At 36.6% G+C, this 21,886-nt stretch overlaps 3 protein-coding genes across 6 annotated transcripts; 1 reads left to right on the plus strand and 2 right to left on the minus strand.

Annotated features, from left to right (window-relative positions):
* Positions 1–4,136: 4,136 nt before the first annotated feature.
* LOC117780914 (probable basic-leucine zipper transcription factor R) lies at positions 4,137–5,760 on the minus strand. Its single transcript, XM_034617607.1, has 5 exons — positions 5,581–5,760; positions 5,313–5,504; positions 4,955–5,251; positions 4,739–4,888; positions 4,137–4,667 (listed from the first exon to the last, which is right to left on the minus strand). The coding sequence occupies exons 1-5, from the start codon at positions 5,740–5,742 to the stop codon at positions 4,245–4,247; spliced, it is 1,224 nt and encodes a 407-aa protein (XP_034473498.1). The 5' UTR covers positions 5,743–5,760; the 3' UTR covers positions 4,137–4,244.
* Positions 5,761–7,160: 1,400 nt separating this feature from the next.
* Positions 7,161–19,348, minus strand: LOC117780600 (UHRF1-binding protein 1). 4 transcript variants are annotated; one of them, XM_034617192.1, is made up of 17 exons: positions 18,759–19,348; positions 16,455–16,656; positions 15,795–16,391; positions 14,893–15,622; positions 13,732–13,824; positions 12,555–13,669; positions 12,396–12,477; positions 11,450–11,591; positions 10,841–11,389; positions 10,657–10,771; positions 10,116–10,136; positions 8,977–9,119; positions 8,794–8,917; positions 8,581–8,728; positions 8,342–8,516; positions 8,162–8,279; positions 7,161–7,842 (listed from the first exon to the last, which is right to left on the minus strand). In XM_034617192.1, exons 1-17 carry the CDS (start codon positions 18,800–18,802, stop codon positions 7,792–7,794), a joined length of 4,449 nt encoding a protein of 1,482 aa, XP_034473083.1. In that variant the 5' UTR covers positions 18,803–19,348; the 3' UTR covers positions 7,161–7,791. The 4 variants fall into 4 exon arrangements, with proteins under 4 accessions (XP_034473083.1, XP_034473081.1, XP_034473082.1 ...); XM_034617190.1 differs by having other exon boundaries at positions 12,318–12,477; XM_034617191.1 differs by lacking the exon at positions 10,116–10,136 and having other exon boundaries at positions 12,318–12,477.
* Positions 19,349–19,850: 502 nt separating this feature from the next.
* LOC117781981 (UBX domain-containing protein 7) lies at positions 19,851–21,674 on the plus strand. The gene has a single exon (XM_034618879.1). The coding sequence runs from the start codon at positions 20,004–20,006 to the stop codon at positions 21,495–21,497; it is 1,494 nt and encodes a 497-aa protein (XP_034474770.1). The 5' UTR covers positions 19,851–20,003; the 3' UTR covers positions 21,498–21,674.
* Positions 21,675–21,886: the final 212 nt, after the last annotated feature.

A 21,886-nucleotide genomic window follows, 5' to 3' on the forward strand; every position in this document is an offset into this window, starting at 1 on the left:
CGTGCTATTTTTGCGTTGATTTTTCTTTTGGCCGTTCGCACAATTTCCGTTGTCAGTTGTGTGTTTTGTGTTCAGTTCGCATTGCTTTTCGCTTCGCTTCGTTTCTAATTTTTGCCGCATGTCCATGAACCAAAAAATTGCTGTTACCATTGCCATCTCATTGCCATTTCCATGCCATTTTTCTCCCTTCATACTTATAGTTCCATCATTTCACCCAACTCTGCTCTTTCTATTGGTTTTAAGCGTTGTTCAATGGGGTCGGCTTGGCATACACGGCGTATGCGTACTATAAGAACCTTACACTGTCAGACTACCTTATATTTTGGTTTTCGTTGTTGTTGCCTGCCATTTGGCTGCCAAAAATATTAACGATGCTCCAAAGAACATTTTAAATTTATCGCGTTGAATGTTTACTATAGTTTTTCTGTTATTTGGTTCGTTATGCGCGTGTTTTTTCCGTTAGCATTGAATTTACTATGTATTAAATATTCCTTGAATTGTCTTTTTGCTGAGATTTGCATGAAAGTTGAAGTAGAAGTAAAGGTAAAATAAAAGACAATAAAGAATCTATATGATCGATAGTGGATATGGACATATTTTTATATTTCATATATTTATATATTTACAGAGAGAAACGTATTTCTGCTAGTATTAAATAAATGTTTAACTATTTATATATTTATAATATTAACAATAATCAAAAAAAAAAAACTAGTTATATAAGAAAATAATGGAAAAAAAAAATCTTTATTATTATCGGTATTACCAAATATTCAATAGATCAAACGAAACGTTTGCACCTATATTTAATTTTGTGTTTGAATATAATATTACAAACTATTGAATAGTTCGAAAGTGTGAAAAAAAAATAACTGAAATATTTTGGAATTTAGCCAATTTCAGAAAAACTCATTGTTCCAGCAAAATTTAGGATCAATATCTTTTATTTTCAGGCAAAGTGCAGCTTACAATGAACTCAGCAGCTTTGTGATGGTAGATATGTAGCTGATACACACGCAAGGAAAGTCAAAAATTGTAATTTCAATTTTGGGTTGCAATACATTTGTGAAATGTGTCTATAGTGTTGGCTTTCTGCAAATGTCTAGCATAATGTGGCTTACGGGAAGTGTTTGCAAGTGGTTGGACAACTGGTTGGCTTAAACATTAGCACGCATCAAAATGCAAGTAATTAAAAAGCAAACGACAAAAGCAGACAACGAAATAACGAAATTACATGGACATAAGGAGAGCAACAACACAAGCAACAAAGAGAACGACAACAACAATCACAATGATTGCCAGCCGTAATGCAATTTAATGGCCAACAGAAGCATTGGCCGTAACCACACAACGGCCGGGATGAGTTTGAAGTGTTGCAGATATTGGTCAAAAGTGCCACCGCTGTTGAAAGCGGGGAGCGGAGAGCAGAAAGCGTGATCCGGCAATACGAGATAAACGCCCACAGAAGCAGTTATCAGCCAGGATATAAACAGGACACGGCACATCAGGACTTGCGGGACAGAAAGTTGAGCTTGGACAGCCGACAAAGTGCGCTCACATAATAATAATGGAAATAATTTAACTTATTGGATTTTAATGGGATTACACATACGCAACATGGCCCGCTACGGGTATTAAAACTTGGTTAACTTCCGATAACTGCAACAATCATTCTGTGTATGCCTGTATGTGTGTATAATGTCATTTGTTCAAGTCAAATTCAATGATTATGCACGTTGCGACCATGTGATGTTAATTGCAATGATTGCATATACTCAATATGCATGTAAAGTCTATCGATTTTTATCTGCAAACGATTCAAACAAATGTACTTCATACAGAGGTCGATTCAATATAAATTATAATTTATAATTGTCGAATCTGAATAGGTAAATTGTGCTTTTTCGCCGTGTTAAGAGTCGTTAAAATTTCCACATTACACCAAAAAATTTAAACAAGAGATGGTTTCATGATTTTTTTTTACTTTTTGTGACTTTAATTTTGAATTCAGTGAAATACTAATTCGAAAATGAATGATAAATTCATTGAAATTTTACTTATTAGTGGAAGATATGAATGTCTGTTCTAAGTTAATTTATCTTTTTATTTAAAGAATGTGCAAAAAATAATATTTATGCTGGAAAATTTAAAAGTTGAACTGAAAATTTTAATTGAATTGAGAAAATAAAATAATTTTTGTGTTTAAAATTGGGTGTCGTCGAATTTAAAATGTATGCTCAACAAACTTTAAGCTAAGTATAACTTGAGTGATAAACAGTCGCCGGACTATTAATTATGTAATTTAATTGAGCTTTTAGTGGACAGATTGTAGCAGCTGAAGTTTCTACATCGTAATCGGAACTTCAACAATATCACATAACACACTTTCAGCAACCGCAAGTTGACGGCCTGCCATTGTGTCCCATGTAAACCATATCTATATCCTGACGCTGTTGCTGTTGCTGCTGTTGCAACTTGATGTAGTTGCAACATTGTTGCAACATGCCGTTGGCACGTTTTTGTTGGTTGTTTGCTTGCATGTGAGTGAATGTGAGTGTGTCTGTCTGCAGTTTCATTTTAACATGGCCGGCTTGGCTGACCTACTGCTGTTGGGCAACTTTAACCAGGCAGCTGACTGAAAGTTTTGCCCGTCAGCCCAGTCATCAGCGCATGACCAGAACTAACCGCATACCACATCATTTCCAGGAGCAAACTGCCGACAGGCTCTTCGCCATATCCCGGCCATGTAAATGCTCCTGTTGATGACTTTGATGTGTGATTGTGTATGTTCAATTTCAGACCCCATAACATATTCGTAACCTTATTGAATGACATCCAGTTTCACTGCTCGTTAACAAACTGTTTTTCCTGTTTTCCGTTTCAGTATTTATTTTGAAATTTTTATTGTTGTTTATTGTGTTACCGCCACATTTTGTTGACCACATTTTAGCTTCATTTACAGTTATTTGTTGCGCTTTGTGTGTTTCGGGCTTTGCATCAGTACCTGTTTTCAGTACTCACTGTTCTGGCCAACTTGTTCCACACACACGCAAAAACCGCAAATTCAATTTCGGCTGGCAGCCTATAACGCTTAACAGTTTTTGTTTATGTTGTTGTTGTTGTCGCCTGTTGTGTCCCTTTAATGCAATTTATGTGAAGTGTTTTACACGCTTTGTTCGCCTTTAACCGCAAAAACGGTCTTTTGTATAACACAAACGGGGCCATGAGGCGGTGCCTTTCGCCCATTCGCTTTTTTGATTTTAAATATACCTCCATTCAAAATGTAAGGGATCTTTTTTGTTTCTTGAGAAAAGTCGAATTGTTCTCAATTGTTACATATTTTTCCAAAATCGCTTCTGTTCAAAATGCACCGTTAGTTCTCGCGGCGCGGCGTGGCGTCCTTTTAAATTGGGGCTGCCACCCTACAGAATTTCCCGATCTGGCAACTTGTTCTAATGTAATAAAAAAAAAAAAGTTGCAACTTCGAAAATTTGACTAAATTTAAATTTTTCTTATTTTTGAATCTAGAAATTTTTTGGAATTAACTCGATTTTATGATATATATATTATTTTTTTACAATAAAATTTTTAACTTCTCTCCTGACAAGCTTGAAACCATCATTAAAATTTATATATATTTTTTTTAATTTCAAATTTTAAATTTTCATCAAAATGTTAATGAATTTCAAAGTTATTGCATTTTAAAATTTGCATAAACTCAAATTTAAATTCCGCGTTATTGGCGCCGCTGTAAACTGCTTGCGCTGGGCCTGTACTGTACACTGCTTGTGTGTACTTTTTGTCAAGCAGTTTAATTGTGATAGTAACGCGATCCGATACTATCGATACATTGCGCGCAATTAAAAAATTAATTTAAACAACATTTATATTTGAACAATAAGATTTCAACTAATGAAATAAAAATTATGTAAAACAAAGTAAATAATTTTAATAAATGTTATTGTACAATAGAAAAATAATTACATTCATTAAAAATAAAAATATATAAAGTAAAAATTTCTGACAAAAATTAATAGTTTGGCAGGAATTTTTTTACTGATCCGCCAATTTAAAATAAATTCGAATGCTACAAATACCAAGGATTTATAAATCTTAAAATTTAAAATATACGTATGTTAATCACATACTAAATATTTATTTGCAAATTTTATAAACACTTACAAATAACTAAATATTGGAATTACATTGACTTTGTATAGTGTAAGTATTTTAATATTTTTTAATTATTGCTCTGATTTGTTTTTGTTGCGCTTCTTTTTGGACTTCTTGTGAGCTTTGTTGCTTTTATTAATATTGTTCAATACAGCTATTAGTTCCTGCGATGTTTTTCCAATAACCGTTGTTGGATTGGGTAAATTATTGAAAAAATCTGATGTATCGGCAATTTCATGATCTATTTCAATTGAGGACTTGTCTGTGAAGTTCTGCAACCAATCATCAATTGGTTCTACTTTTTTATAACCATCTGCAAGTGACATCTTAACTTCTTGACCAATTTCTCCTTTTCCGCCTGTTACAATGGTCAGCATGTCCTTTGTTTCCTTTTTTTCCTCACTACTAATCTTTGATATATCTGCATTGATATTTGAAATAACTAACGGTTTTTTAACTCGACTTTGCTCGTATATCTTCTGGAGTGATATGTTCTGAAATTTATAAAATTATAAGTAAAATGGTAAAATAATTATTATTTAAAAAAATATTTAGTGAGCGTTACCTCTTTGATTTCCAATTTTTTCTTTTTAGGGGGCAAAATATCTTCGTTTTTCTCCACACTGTTAATCTTCGACACATCTGCATTGATATTTGAAACAGATAACGGTTTTCGCACTCGACTTTGCTCGTATATCTCCTGGATTGCCGTGACCTAGGACAATAAGACATAAATAAAGTAAAAATATTATTAGAAAAACTTTTAAATATGTTTGTTTACTTCTCCGGGTGGATTAAAGTTCGAAACTGGAGGTGGCGGCCGAGAAAATGATTTTGCACGGGGAAAACGCGGAGTAGGAGCTTGATGTGGGACACGTGGAATGCGAAACTCATGGGTTGCTGGACGGATCGGTGGTTGTTGTTGTTTTTGTTGTGAGGGTTGTTGTTGTGTATAACGTTGTGTTACTACTACATGTTGGGAGTGAAATGAAGTCCATTGTTGTTCTTTAAATTGCTGAGGATTGTTTTGTTTTTCAAAACGAACACCTTGCATTCGCTGTGTCTGCAGATTCGCATTCTAAAAAGGTCGTATAATAATTAAGCTGTTATATACACTTATAAATGTATAAATAACCGACATTGTTAGGCTGTGACATATCCCTCTGCTTCCACTGCTCGTTGAACTTGTCTAGCAAATGTTGAGACGGTTGAAACGGTTGCTCCACGAGGCTCATAGGCGTCTCTTCTCGAACTTTCGGCGGATTTTTGATAATCGACTGGTTCAGAAACACAGGCTGGGTTTTTACTATGCCTTGCGACAATTCCTCCAACTAAAAATCAAAATTATAGAGATTTATAATAATCTATATACGTATTATAATTAATGATAGGTAAGCAATCTTTTACAGTATCAATCCTTGTGAAAGGTTCCGATTCAGAGAGCATGCATCTGCAAAAATCTGTATAGTGCTCCTGCCATTCCTCAGGCGTGTAATAATCCACACCTTTTTCCTCAACAATTTGACTCCAAAATTTACGAATTTCAGACTTGGAAAATGTACATTCCATTTTGACAGGACTACTTGAACTCACAGAAAAATTAAGCATGTCATTTTAAAGTAGTAGCAGTGCTGCTAACTTGTTTTAATAGTCATGTCGCAACAAAAAACGCACTGTCAGGCTTGTTTCAGCTTGTTTCGGACTTCAGCCCAATTCCAGATTGTAATTCATTTCCAAAATGTTTCCAAATCTGCAACTTCTTTAATTTTAAAGCACAAATTTTGAAAATATTTATAAATTTGTTAATTTTTTGGCAAATTATGGCTAGAAGCTTATAAAAAAAATTAACGTTTCTGGCTGGAAAGCATTTAAATCTGATATTTTTTGTCCGTTCTCTTCAGGTCAATAGTAAATTTTACAAGTGGACTCAATGTTTGGCGTTTTGTACGGACACTTTCAGTTCTATGGGATGGGTTCTCCATAGGTTATTTGCTTAGTGGTTCAGCTCAAGGTGTATTTACAATATTAAATACCTCTTCATTCAGCTGAATATATATTTAAAATAGCCAAATTTCCGGGTAAAGGAAAATTTCAAATTTTTCTAGCAATCTAACTATAAAATAGCTAAGTTGTCAACAGTGAAAGTCCTGAAAATAAATAAAATTGTTTTTACTATTTGAATTTTAATTGATGTATGTATCGATCCAATCAATTCAACGATTTTATATTTCCAAAGAAAAAACTGAGGGGCAGAAATGAAAATTAAAAATTGTACATTAAATATTTCGATTTAGTTAAGGGTGGTATCTACAAACAAATCGATGATTTAATGAGGAAATGTTCTCGCAGAAATTAAGAAATTTCTCTTGGGAATAGTTAAAGATGGTAAATAAAACACTGGACGATATTTTAATAATTGCTAATATTTAATATGATTTCAATTTCTTAATCTTGTTTTACCTAGCTACAGATGAAAACTTTCATATAATGCAAGTATGTATAACAATCAATAATTTTTTTTAATGGTTATTCTAGATAATATGCAAACATTTTTCATTTTGTATATCTTAGTAAGCAGCAAACCCATTTTTATATTCTTATGTATGTATATGTAAATTACACTATATGTTCTGTGTGTATATATATATAGTTGACTTTAATTTGAAATATGAAAACTATTAATTAAAAATTTGTATACGCGTTGCTTGCATGAGTTTTGTTTTGATTTATAATATGGTAGTTTTTGATTTAGTTAAGAATAAAATACTTAATTTTTGATTAGCAATGTATTTGTATATACTAGTATAGTAAATTTTTAATAAAGGATGATCAATATTATTGGAATGCAATAAATTTTGTAATACAAATCACTGAACATCTCGAGAATGCCGCATTTGTGTACATATGCGGCAATCAATACTATAGTTAGCTAATAGGATTTGGCCAATTGTTTAATTAAGTTAGCACATGGATAACAACAGCACACATAGTAATAATAATAATAGGTCATACGTATATTTACTGGAATTCAGTATTTGATATGATCATGAATCACAACAATATGTTATCAATATCTATTGAATATACAGTTTTTTAGTTGGGTGTAATATCAATGACGAATTACATAGTTTCATATGCAGGTAGCAATATGTATATATATATATTCTTTTGATTAGATCTTTTAAAAATAATTATTAACAATGTGCTATATATTTAAAAATTGCTGCTTCAAAAGTCTAAGCAATAAAACAGAAAACAATTAAAATCATTCTTTGGAACAGTAGCAATTCTTGTTAGCTTTTTTAAAAATAATACAAATCAATACAAATACGTATGTATTTATAGTATTGCATTATATAGTACATATAGTGTATAGAATAGTATATATAGTTGTATAATTATGTATGTAAGTATATGACGACGAACGGCAACGTGAATAGTGTCCGTGTACAGTACGGCTCAGTCTTCTGCTAAACTCAACACAACGATGATTAAAAGCGAAATGACAAATGTCGAGAACGTCTCTTTCCGGGCTTGGGGAACTTTCAAGTTTGATGCATACCAGGCCTAGGAATTATTATTCTCTCCGCAGCATTGTATGCAGTCCATGCAGTTATGCTACCTATTGCCATCATTCTTTCGGCTCAAATTGGATGAAGTCATTTGCATCTATAAAATGGAATAATAGATAATTTACTTGAATATCGAAAAATATATATATTATATTTACAAGCAAAAGGCATGTGTGTGTGTGAAGGTTGTGTGTGTGTGTGTAGCAAATGAGCAAGACGCATGCGTGCATTAAATAACTGACCTTTCGTCCTTGCATTATTGTTTGTGGTGTTCTTAAGGCTATCGTGTTTCAACTACACGCACAACAAACAAGTTTTCAAAGTGACAAAAACACAACATACAAACAACATTTAGAAGTGTACAGATAGACAGTTGTACGTGAGCTACATGTTGGTATTAATAAATTAAATCGCACCTGCAAAGATCTAATTGTATCCAACAAGGCTTTCTTCTCCTCTAGCAATATGCTTATGTCATCCTGTGCCGCTTTCAAATACGAGCGCAACACTTCCGTTTCTTGTTTGGTCCTTTGCCTGTCAATGATTAAATAAAATTATACATTAAATAATTGAGTGTTGATATAAGGACTTCTCACCTGTAATTATCTGTATTAACTTTGGAGTCGACAAGCTGCTTGCGCAGCTGATCATTGTCCAGCTTCATTTGCTGCATGACCAGCTGCATGGAAAGCAACTCACGATCTCGCTCACGAGGTGGCCCAAACAAGGCGCCACCCTGCGCCTGTTGCTGTTGAGCTCTTAAATTTGTATCTGCAAGAATAATTAATGGATTAAATACAATCTAAGATAGGTTTCTATATTGTTAGGAACGCACCAATGGGCTGTATTTGAAGCAGACCGTTTTTGTCGCGCTCTAAATGCATTCGGCCAATGCACAGATTAATAGGTACTGGGCCCGGGGAGGTAATATTAACGGGCGGACGATCTTCCAGCAAATTAATGCGCACATTTTCAAGATTTATCTGTCGGAAATTATAAAACCTAAATAATCATCTATATTTATTTACAAATATTATATTTAAGCTACCGTCAGTGGCATGGGCTCTGAAATTATCTCATCCTCAGCCAGATCACCTAGACCAATAACTGTGCTCATGGATAAATCTAGATTAATGTCCTTTACACGTATTTCAGCATGATGTGTAAACCAGCTGAAAAGAGAAATTTTACTAATTAATTAACTGCATTAATTAAGGCTGCGTAAACTAACCTTTGTATGCGCTTGCGATCGATGATGCCTTCAATTTCCTTGGGCATATTAAGTGTCTCCTCAAGACGTAGTCTTATGCAGGGCGGCGCCTCCGGATTATAGGGCGCCAGATTCCAAGCCTTACAGCGTGCTCCAAACTTCGTCTGCAAGTGTGCATCATCAAAAGAATATTAATTAATGAACCAAAACTTCAGATAATACCATACGACCAGATTAATTCAAGCAATTGAACAAACTACATACATGCAAAGCAATAGGCACACACATGCTGTGGGTGTGTGGGTGTGTGAGTGTAAGAGAGTCTAATAGTGGGTGTGTGAACTATATGATTTTCTAGGTAAAGTTAAATGTCTAGTTTATTATTGGTGTTTAAGGGTAAAGTTGTTAGTTCTTTGGTCAAGCGCCAATTGTTAAACATAGTGTAACCGTTCTTTTTAGTGTTATGGTTGTTGCTGCCGTTGTTGTATTGTACTTGTTAGATTAATGTATTCTTATTTGCCCAGTTAAGTTGTTAACGCCTTCAAACCTAAATGAAAGCCAATTTGCAACCAAAAAGAATCAATAAGAAATCAAAACAAAACCGACAAAAATAAATATTCAACACAAAAATTGAACTGTACTATAAAATGTCTAGGATTCTATGGATTAAGCTATTTTATATTCTATATGTAATCTTTATGCCTGATAGACATGGTTAGTCGATGGCGAGGTGGGAGCATGCTCAAAACAACACATTCGAATCAAATGTTAAGACAAGAAACAATAAACATTTTATCAAAAAAAGCTGCCTACAATAATTATTTCTTTTCATATATATTTTTATCTATTTTTTTTACTTAGAGTGTATATTCACAGTCGTACAGACTGTCATAAACAAATATATTTATATTCATAAAATATTATCATTTAACTACTTAACTAATAGCCAAAAACGCTTTTCAACTGCATCAGCGTTGGCAATTAAAGCATAAACATTTTATAATTAACTACAACATAAAAATTAAAAAAATTTTAATAAAAATTATCTCAAAAAACCATAGTTTATATGTATATACAAAAGCAGCATTAAACCATAAATTAGCTGTTAATTAATTTAAAAAAAGAATTTCAATTTTGTAGTTTATCTTTGATTTCAATACCTTGTTCGCTTGATGCGCGATCTGTTTTTGTTGTTGTTGAAGGGTGTTGTTTGTTGTAGTTGTTGTTGTTTTTTAAGAATGTGTGTCATGTTGTTGTTGTCGTTAATCAATTTACAAAAGTGTTCGTTGTTGTTTATAGAGTAAAAATTAAACGTTGAGCACAATATTTGTTTAATTAGCACACATTGAGATCATTTTGATATTGTTGATTGATAAGAAAACATATTATTTTTTGAGAAGAGAGAAAATATAATGAGAAAATGATTATATGAGAAGTTATCTTACAGTAAAATGTAAATTTTAAATAAATACTTATAACAATTTTTATATGTTCAGATAAAAGTTATCGAAACATGCAGAAACATTAGGAAAAGTTTAGCGAATAAACATTTAAATTAAATTTTTTCAAAAAGTTGTAAAGAAAATGAAATAATAGACAACAAAATACATTGTATATATACAAAAACACAAACAAATCATAATAAATAAAAACAAATACGTATAATTGAAAAAGAAGGGTATAAATCGGAGCGTCACCCACCTGCAACTCATCCCAAGGTATAGCGCCGCATTCATCGCAAGAAACGGCCGCCACCTGCAAACGCACTGAAGATTTGGGGCCCTCCTGTTGGCGAATAACTTCCACGGTGGTCAATCTAAGGAATATCAACAGAAAAGCTTGATTAATTTATAAATCAACTAATTATATAATTTTAAATTGTAACCTAAAGGTGGCCATGGAAACCAAATCACGTCGTCGCCAGGTGCTTGCCTCTGACGGCTCCGATGGCGATGACATGTTAGTCTTATAACTGCTGGGCTCCTCGTATACCTCGCTGGCCACCTCAACGGGGGAAGCCTTCATGTTGTTGTCATTGGTAAAAGGATTTAGACGGAACATAACATCCATGCAATCCATGGTCTTATCATCGCCCATAACAATGGCAAAGTTCTCCGAATCGGAGCTAATATCGCTCTGCACGGAGAATGTATCACTGGCGTCATCATTGGGTGTTCCCGACTTAATCGCCGAGTCAATAGAAGTCATAAAACTGGAGAAGCCCTTCTTCATAGAGAGAATACCCGAATTGATCTCCTTGGTTATGCTGGGAACATTATCATTGCCTGCTCCTCCGCTTCGTATTGTGCTCTTGACGCTCTTCGTGGCAGTGGATATTGATTGTGATTGCATGGAGATGCCAGTGTCAAGTCGCGATCCCTGACTTGGCGTTGAGGAAGCCAATGTTGGTGTGCTCTGGATTTGTACATTGTATCTAGAAAGAGAATAGAAAATTAAATGTAGTTTTCGTTTGGGATTATAGTTAATATCTTACCCATGTGTATTCGGATTGGAGATGTGAATGCCACTGTCAAAGGGCGGTTCGTTGGTCACTGGCGATGGCGTCTCTACGCTGCCAAATGTATTGCTCTTCAGCTGATCCAATGGCGGTGGTGTAGGCCAAGTTATATTGCCGCCTGTCAAATAATTAATTGGTTCATACGTATAATCATAAAGTGCTTAGAATTCAATTCAATTTTACGTTTATCTTACAATATTTTGTTAGAATAGTAGCTAGCTAATTTCATTTGCGTTAGTTGAGTACAAAAAACATGCGAGATTAAATACAGAAAATTAAATAATTCCACGTTTACACTACAAATATATCGTTATTTGGTAGTGTGTATCATGTAAAATGTTTACATTAGCATATTAAAAGTATATCCTGATAAAGCACAACGAACAAGTTCTTTGTTTACACGACCGGTTTATCGAGATATAAAAGTGTGAATTTTTATAAAATCATCGATTACACGATTCATAATATTAATTGATCACCCTCTATGTTTGGGAAAGTATACAATCAAGCGTCTTGATCAGCCTACATTTTGATTAGTAAACTTTTCTTAATACGTTATAAGCAAAAAGTACAGCAATAAAAGCATAAATTAAACATAAACGAAATAATAACAAAACTGTACCTAAACAAGGAATTTCTAAGGGGGACGGTGAGAACTACGTGAGATATTGCTAGTTAATTCTTATATTTGTTGTAATTTTGTGCTAATTATTTTTGCTAAAGTTCACTAGAGATAAAGGGACACAGTTTTGTTTGTTTGTTAGTACTGTTATGTTTATGTTTAAAAACTAAAGAGTTTATATATTTTTTAAGGAAGAGACAACAAAAGAAATATAATTCTTACTATTCATGTGTAAATCATCACCCAAACTAGCTGAATCGGGTAAGACACTTTCAGCATCACCACCACTTGATTCCTTACCAGGTGTTGGCGATGGCATCACAAGGGTCACCTCGATCTGGGGCACAACACACCCAAATATTATGGACTTTTGTTGGTTTTGCTGTCAAATTGGAAAGTCAAGATATATTTATAGAGATTAGGGGTGGATCTAATGTGACGACTGTTGTGCCCACCAACCTTTTGCAAGATGCGTTCCGCGTCCAAATTAAGGAACGTGGACATTTCATTAAATTCCTCGGCCAGACGCAACAGGAACAATAATTGATAATGATCGATTTGTAGGCTAACTAAATTGGATATATGCGCTATAGCATGCATATCGGCACAGCGTTCACTAGGCGTGGGAGCTGCTGCCTCCTTTGCCGGTGGTTGCAACATGCGCACATCCTCGTCACTCAGGAACGGATTACGTGGCAAGGGCGGCAGTGACTGTAATGGCGCCAATCCCATGCTTTCCATATGCGAACTCGCCGTACTCTGACGTCTGTCCAATTCGAGCTGAGCTTGGGATTGTGCTGAGTTGCCAGAGTGCAGCCAGAGCGTAATGGGTACTGCATCCACAAATGGTATGGATTTGTTTGGACCCAATGAGCGTGCACCCAGAAAATCCACCCAAATGGGATCCAATTTGATGCACCAAACATCACGGGGCTCCGACCACATGGCATAGCGTGACAGGTACTGCGTGGATGCAGATCGTGGCATCTGTGCCTGCTGCATTGGCGACATTGGCGCCGACATCATGCTCACATCCGAGGCGGCAACATGCGACAATATGCGATCCGTGACTATGCACATGTCACCGTCGACCGATGGAAAGCCGGTGCCAAAGACCAATGAACCCTCTTGCAATGAATGCAGAGCTTGTGCCAAATCCGCACGTGAACTTCCCATTTCCCGTATGTTTGTGAGCGCAAATCGTGAGATTTGTATTTGCATTGTTTTGGGGCGATCCTTTTGATTTGGCGCATCCAGCGCCGCTTCCATGACCACGCGCGGCATAATGGCCTCCACCTTGACATCCATGTACATCAGATTTGGCTCCTGTTCCACGTTCAACGCAGCGGCCATCTGTGTGCCATTGGAGCCATTCGATGCATTTGAGGCAATCGAGCCGCGCCCAATTTGCGGCAACTGTTGCGGTTGCTGATGCAACGTGGCCTGGGAGCCGACGCTGGTGCGGAGTAAGCTCTCGTGTAAATTTAAGCCAAACGAATTTAACCACAATATCGAGCTGAGATCAAAGTGCACCTGCAATGGATTAATATGCACAAACAACTTGGAAGGTGGAACTGCAACAAAAGTGAATCCATTAATGAATATTATGGTTTACATAAATGCATCATTGACTTACGTGGAAAGACAAAGTCACCGGGATAATAGAAATACGTGTATTCAGCATGCACAATTGGCATCTCGGCGGGAAACGAATAACGATCCTTGTCCCCTGTAATTGGAAATTAATATAAGTCAAAATGATCACATAATAGGTATAATTCTTCGACAATAAATAAACACTTAAAGTATCTAGAAATGGATGACATATTCAGATCATGTTTAAGGAATATTAATACTCTTAAATAATCGTTTGCACTCTATTCTGTCAACTACCCAAAGAAATAATACTCTTTAATTAATATTTAATATTTATTTGATTCTTTTCTTATTAATTCATTGAGTTTTTCTAAGCTCTACCCAATCCTTGGACCCAAAAATTTAATTTAAAAAAATTGTTTAATGCATTCAGACTTTTAAAAATTTCTAATCACTTCAGTTTTAAATTAAAAACCTGTATAACTTTATATAATTGATTTAATAAAACGATTATATTGTATTTTTATGTTAAATGTCACATGCCCTTTGACCTTAGCTTACTTTAAAATAACAAAGAATAGTTGCAGTCTGTTCCGAAATTATTATTCCCTACGTATATTCAGCATTGATCTGTTAAACGGAAATGTATGCATGATATTCACCTGAGGAACGGCTTTTCCTTTTGTGTTGTGCTACAGATGACAACAACAAAACGACAGGCACAACAAAACAACAAAAAGCGATTTTACAAAGTGTGACAAATGGAATGATGAGATGTCGTGATGGCAAACAAAAGCAGATGAATTATGTTAATGTTCAAAAACAAAACAAAGCAAATGGAGAGAGAGAAGAGAGACAATTAAGCGAAATGTTATTATTTAGAAAATGTTTAAGCCTGTGTGTGCATGTGTGTGTGTGTATAGGTGTAGTGTGAATTGTGAGACACTTTTTAACAATTATATGACTAAAAAGTTACATTTTAAAGTTCATAAGGTAAGTGTTTTTTCGTTATTACATATTTTTTCCAAAGTTAAAAAATTCACATTTGTGTCCTGTACAATTTACAACAAATGTAAAAATGTAGTCAAATTTACATAAATTTTGTAGTGAATAGAGGTAACACATATTACTATGTAAAAGACAGTTATGCTGATGTTGAATATGTTGTTTATTAGATTGTAAGAGATAGACCAATTTATACCTGAGACAAACTCCTTGGGCATTTGTTTCTTGCCCGATGTTGTCACGCGGTATAGTGTGAAATCCTCAATTCTCAGTATGACGCACGAGCTCATTAGCTTGGCCAGATTCTCCAGAGTGTTACGCTGCTGTGCGGCCTGTGTAAACTGGCTGCTCGCCGAGGCATTGCCTGAACCACCAATGGAAGCTGTACCAGATCCCGCGCCACCCATAGCTGCTGCAGCTGCCGTAGGTGTACTGCTACCATTGGAGCCCGGTCCACCATTGCCATATTGTGAGCCCAACAACGAGGCATTTAGCATAATGGGTGAGGCGGGAGCACTGCGTTCCAGCGGCGCATGCATAGCGGGTCGATTGGGTTGACTCAGATTGAGTACAGCCTCGCGAAAGGCATTCAGCGATTCCTTAAGCCACAATGCAGGCGCCACAGACGCCTCCTTGTACTTGGCCCAATGCGAGCGATCCGATTTGGCCAAATGATAGGGATAATAATCCACCTGAAAGGCAGTTACAGACACTTGTAATGCTCCCCCTTTGTCCAGCTCCGGATAACTGGAACGTCCATCGCCCTCATCATCGCACAAATGCAAATCAATGCGTTGACTGAAGAAATGATACGAAGTCTCTCGCACATCAAAGGCATTAAACATGCGCTGTGCCGTCGACGTGGCCACCGATTCCGAGAGACGATTCTGCTGCTGTGCCACCTGGGCCTGGTACTCCGGTAGCGTCTGCCCAAGCAGGAATTAAAAGAGCGTAAAATAAAAAGTAAGGTAAAGGTAATTTTTTTAGAAATAATAATTAAATAAAATAAATTTCAGATTTTTTTTTATAAAAATTAATAACAATTTAATCAACTTATATAAATATGTACCCTTAAAAACTCTCACAATTTATACTGACCTGCAATTTGCGAGCTGCCTTTGTTTTTTGTGTGGCATGTGTGGCCGCCTTTATGAGGCCCGACAAGGAGTCTACAAAATGCAGCGCAGCCTTCAACTGCGAGTCCGTTAACACCCACAAGAGATCATCCAGTATGAGCACCAAGCGTGAGGCCAATAAACTGCAATCCGCCAGACGTTTTCTTATGGTAATCCGACAACGAGCATGATTCGTAAGTAATCGAAGTGGAGTCAACGATTTATCCTGAGTGGAGCTGGCTTCGATGCGTACCGTTTGCCAGGAGAGCTCTTTGAATATCAATATAATGCCCTTGTGACCATCCTTGAGGCGAGTCGAACGCAAATCCGCATTTGCCCATTTCGGTGTCTTGGATTCAACACGTATTCGGGACATTTGCACGGAGGCTGTGAAGGCGGCACTGACAAAGTTCACATTGACCGTATTCACCACAATGGTGATGCCATCGACGACCTTGTGGATGAAGCTGTATTTACCTTGAGGCACTTGTGGCAGCGCTGCGGCGGTTGCATTACCTCCGCCAGCATCGCGCGTTGTGGGATTACAGGTCTCGATGGTAATGCGCACCTCATCGAGTGTCTGCAAGGAGTGATTATAGTTATTGGATAAACTATTTAATTGTTACTTATACGATACACTTACCAGCGTTATGGGCACACTCTTGAGCTTTGTCCAACTAATGCGAAAGGAGACGTGATTGCACCACGCTGACGTCAAGCGTAACCAACTTGGCAACTCCAGCAGCTCCGTCAGCACCCGCTCATCCAGCTCTAGATTCGAGAGCTCTCCCTCGCCCCGAAATGTACTCAAATTGATTTTATCCGAGGAAAGATTCTTCGTATAGCTGTCGAAATACATAACAATAATAAGAAAGAAACATTTATTAGTTATGAATGCGAGTTAAAAATTGCAAATATAAAAAAACGACAAAAGAAATTAAGTTTTTTTTAAACTTATATAATAATAAGTTATATAATAATAATGTCAAATAAAATAAATAGCTGATTACTTATTCTTAAATTAATTATACTAATTATTATTTCTAATTATTATTTCATGACTTTTTTATTCAGATAAGAAAAGAAACATAGTTTTAATTTGTTGACAAAAATCAACAAATACTCTTAAAGGATATCTTGTAGTCGTGCCCTCTCTATTTACTCGTTCGTACTTGTTTATTTCAGCCTCACTGAACGCTGTCAATGCTCATTTGTGGCAACAAGTGGCGCCAGTGAGAGCGACGACAGACGACCTGTCAGTTGCCATTAATTGACCCATTTCTAGTTAATGTTCTTCTGCATGCATAATTGAAATCTAAGTGTTGATTGATTCAAAGACTACTTATATAAAGTCCTACTTTGAGCAAATGACATATCTATTAAAGTTGAAGGTAACTAATTGGAAATGTAAGTAGGAAATGATACGAAAATAACTTGAAAGGTGAAAATAACTACGGAAGTAAACTAAAAATATTAAAAGCAATGATTAAAGGTTATATTAGTTTTCTCGAACCGCGTTACATTATATTTATTTAAATTTCTTAAAACTGAAATTACTGCCAATGTTTGCAGGTTTATGGACTGTTAAAATGAAACAATAAGTTTATTTCTTCTTTTAACTACGAGAATTTGTTTCAGTTCAGTTTAATGTTTGGGTTTCCATTTAAGAAAAAAACAAATATTTAAAACTCCCTTAAAGTCTGCAAGCTGTTGTCTTGACTTGAAAGTGAACTGTAAAACATAACTAGCCAGGGACTTATTAATCGTTATATAAATATTGCATTATGTACCATTAGGTTTTATAAGATGGCGCCTAAACTGAAAAGGGATTTTGTCCTGCTGTGTTGAAAAGTTTATTTGATTGAAACTTTTGGGGCGTAAAAGAAACTTTTTACTTTAAGGAGCTTCCCTTTTACTTTTCTTTAGATGTTTTTTGAGTTGGTCGTGTGTGGTGGGGGTAACGAATAAAAGGCAACAAGTTTGCTTTGCATTTGCACTTTAGTCTTGTTAAAAAGTTAGTTTGTCTGCAGCTTAATTGTGTAGAACAACTTTGGATGGGGACAGGCAGGGGATAAAAAAGACTTTAAACACGTTTCCAAGATATGGCAAATAAATGCGCAACTTTGTGTACATACATATTATATATGTACATAGTTATTTATATACACGTGTGTCTTGCAGAAGCAAAGTGGGTACGAAAATCGATATAAAGATCCTTCATATAATTATAGCTTTTACATATAAAAATAACTTTTACTTGCTAGATCAGTTCAACATTAAATTAATTGACTGTATTTGTTATTTGGTTTAAAAGCTGTCAACTTAAAGAATAGGTCAAATGGGCCCAAAATTCTACAATCGACAATCCGCGCCTGTGCAGTATGTGGCGTTATTTATGCAGCTGTCAGGACACACGCATACACGCACACACGTGTGCGAAAATAAGGAAAACATATTGTGAGATCTTAAAAAATAAATTGAACATGCAAAAAGCCGAAAGCGCCTTTAAAATATCCAATTGAAATTGTTTTTATTATGATAAGAGGATGTAAACACACATAAGCGTTTGCTTGTGTGTGTGTGTGTGAGAGAGAGAGAGGGAGATGCCTCATCAATCCACTTGTTACTCTTGTGGAGTCGGGAGGGGGTGTAGGGGAAAAACGATAAACGATAAAGAAAACAAGCAGGTGCTGGGAAGCTGCAAAAAGAATATAGACACACATGCACACTCACACATACAGACACACAAGCACTGACAACGGCATTGAGAGCACTGAGAAAAACAACAACAACAGCAGCAAATTAAAAAACAACAGAGAAGCTTGGAAAAATCAATTAAGTTTCCCACAGTTACTGGCACCAGATGCAGGGCGCTTGGCATAACGCTTTAATTAGCATAGCTTTTATAATTCAATTTCGCGCTAACTCGTTTATGGTGGACACTTACATGGACAAATGTTTGAGCAATTGGTTTTTTATCAACGAGACCATTTTGTGACGTCAACTGTCGGGCGGGCGGCGGATTGCGGGCGGCTAAAATGCGATTCTCGACAGCAGTAGTGACGATTTGATTTTTAAATAATCTTGCAACAATTTAATGCACACTCAACACATTATTGCAGTATCTTGCAATACAATCTATCTTCACAACAGGAGCACTTAAACTTTTTTTATTTATTTATTTTCTTTTTGCTTATGTATTGCAATTCTTATTGGAAATCTGGCATATTTCCTAAGAGCTTTTTAAGCCTTTTTATACGTTATACAAGCACTTTTGGCATCGAGTCGCTTAAATTTCGTGTGCATTAGTCATATTTTAAAAGTTCTTTTATAATTAGCAGCCTTATCATTTGCGCCCAAAATCACTGTCCACAATTGTTTACACACACATGCACAATAGCTGCGGCCAAGCAGCTGGCCAATTTTCGTTTTGCAATATTTCGTATTATGTGCGGGCGTCGTTGGCACTTACGACCGTTAAGTTATACTTATTTCCAACTAGATCTTATATTGCGCACAATAAGCACTTGCGTTCGACAAAATAATAATAAACACAAGCAAGACCCGTCGTCGTGACACACAGCGTTCTTGATGCAATCTGATTAGACTATCTGGCGGGGCTGCCACCCTACAGAATTTCCCGATCTGGCAACTTGTTCAAATTTAAAAAAAATTTCAGTTGCAACTTCGAAAATTTGACTAAATTAAAACTTTTTTTATTTTTGAAGCTAGAATTTTTTTAATTTTTGCAGAATTTTTGTTGGAATTTTCTCGATTTTACGATATTTTTTTTTGTTTTAATAAAATTTTAAACTTCTCTCCCCTTGGGGTTGACGAGCTTCAAACCTTCATTAAAATGTATATATATTTTTTTTTAATTTCGAATTTTAAATTTTCATCAAATGTTAATTAATTTCAAAGTTATTGCATTTTAAAATTTGCATGAGCTAAAATTTAAATTCAGCTATTTTTTTATTTTTCTCTAAAAAGTTGGCAGTACTGTTTCAAATGAAAATGGTGCGAACTATTTTTCAGTGCTGGAAAAGAGCAATTTTCTAAACTATACAGCACTGCAGGCTTGCATACATTTGCACTCTACGTCTTATAAAATTTTAAGCTCCTGGTTTTAAGTGTCTGCTTCGGGCGAAAAAAGAAACAAAAATCTATATAAACCGCGACAGCCAGCAGAGCGATGTCGAGTGGCGATGCGGCTTCGGTGGACGAATTAGTCGAGCGTGTGGTGGAAGTTACAGCCTGCACAGCGGAGGAGGCCAAACATTACCTGGGCGCTTGTGCCAACGATGTGGCGGCAGCCGTTGCATTATTTTTTGAACAGGGTGGCAACGGTGCTGCTGCCGTTGGCGCATCCACATCCTCCAGTGCATCGGGCGCAGCAGCAGCAGTAGGTCAGGATGAGGACGAAGTGCGTCCACCAATCGCACCAGTGCGAGAGCAGCTGCTATTGCCGGAGGATGACAATTTCTTTGCGTCTGGCAGCAGTGCCAACAGTCGCTTGTCGCGTGTCACGCAGCGTGTCAAGGTCTGCCCTCTAAGGGATTTTGCACGCGAGGGCGCCCTAATGGAGGAGCAACTTCAGGCGACGGGCGTTTACTCCGATGCAAGCACACATCGCCGCAGGCGTGAACGTTCCGCCCAAATGGTTGTAGCTGGCCAGGCCATGTCGATGCAGAGTCGCTCCAGCGCCAGTTCCTCATCCCGCCTAGGTGATCTCTTTCGCCCGCCCACCGATATCCTCTATTCGGGCTCGCTGGCAGCGGCACGTGAATTCGCAAGCAAGCGCGAACGATGGCTTCTTGTCAATGTCCAAAGTGATAATTTTCAGTCCCAAACAATGAATCGCGATGTGTGGAGCATCAAGGAACTTAAACAATTGGTCCGACGACAATTTGTACTCTGGCAGGTTGATAATGACAGCTCCGACGGTCGTCGATTCGTCGCTTTTTATCACTGCGCCAAGCTTCCCTATTTGTGTGTCATTGATCCACGCACTGGAGAGGAAGTGTGGCGCAGCTCGGAACCCAATCAGCAGAATGTTCTGCCCGACTTGAGGCAATTTCTACGCGATCATCGCGACTTTTCGTTGGAGGAAGCAAGCACCTCAAAACGCGCGGCCATTCAAATTGATGATGACGATGATCTAGAGGATACAGCCTCATGCTCCTCCTCAACCGCAGGAACACCCAAGAAGCGTGCAAAGCTGCTCGAACTCACTGAGGAGGAGCAACTCGAGTTGGCCATTAAAAATTCCATGAACGAAAATGGTGGCGGCAAAGGAACATCAAAAGCAGGCAGCACTTCCAATGCCAATGCCAATGCCAGCGACTGCGAAAGCCTCGAGGAGTTCGACGAGGATGAGCTCAAAGGCATTGCGATCTCTTATGAAACTCAGCTGGGCACTCAACTTGAGGAGCTGACAGCGCTTAAGTTACGCCTGCTTAACGCCACTGGCTCCGATGAGGTCGTCCAATTACGCTGGCCATCAGATACAAAGCTGAAGATATTGCGTCTTTATATAAGGCAAACGCACAAGCACATACCGCTGGAGGGTTACAAGTTGATCTGTGCCTTTCCCCGAAAGTCCCTCGAGATGGAGCACAACGACGCCACACTAAAGGAATTGGGATTGCATCCTTCCGCCAATGTGCATCTTACGCTGGACGAATGAATAATTGTTTAAATCAACGTTTGTTCGGCTTATACTATTTATTTCAAGTAGTCTGTCATTGTCTCCACTTGTCCTTTTAATACACATGAATTATACATATATATATATATACTAAATTATTAATAAGTGAACATTAATTGAATAAAATCATGAACATGCGCTCAAGTTCAAAATGAATGTCCTGATTGATTAATTTAATGCATCAAGTCGCAAAATAAATAAATAAATACAAATATATATAAAACAAACTTAGAGATTTTGATTTTAAATTTACCATTCAAATTTATATATAAGTATAAATTAAAAACTGGAAGGACTCAACATTTATTTTATTATCAGGTAAATTTAAATGTACGCGCTCATACACATTGGTGTATGGCAACACTGGA

This window comes from Drosophila innubila (genome assembly GCF_004354385.1).
Source record: "Drosophila innubila isolate TH190305 chromosome 2L unlocalized genomic scaffold, UK_Dinn_1.0 4_B_2L, whole genome shotgun sequence".
Taxonomy (NCBI): Eukaryota; Metazoa; Arthropoda; class Insecta; order Diptera; family Drosophilidae; genus Drosophila; species Drosophila innubila.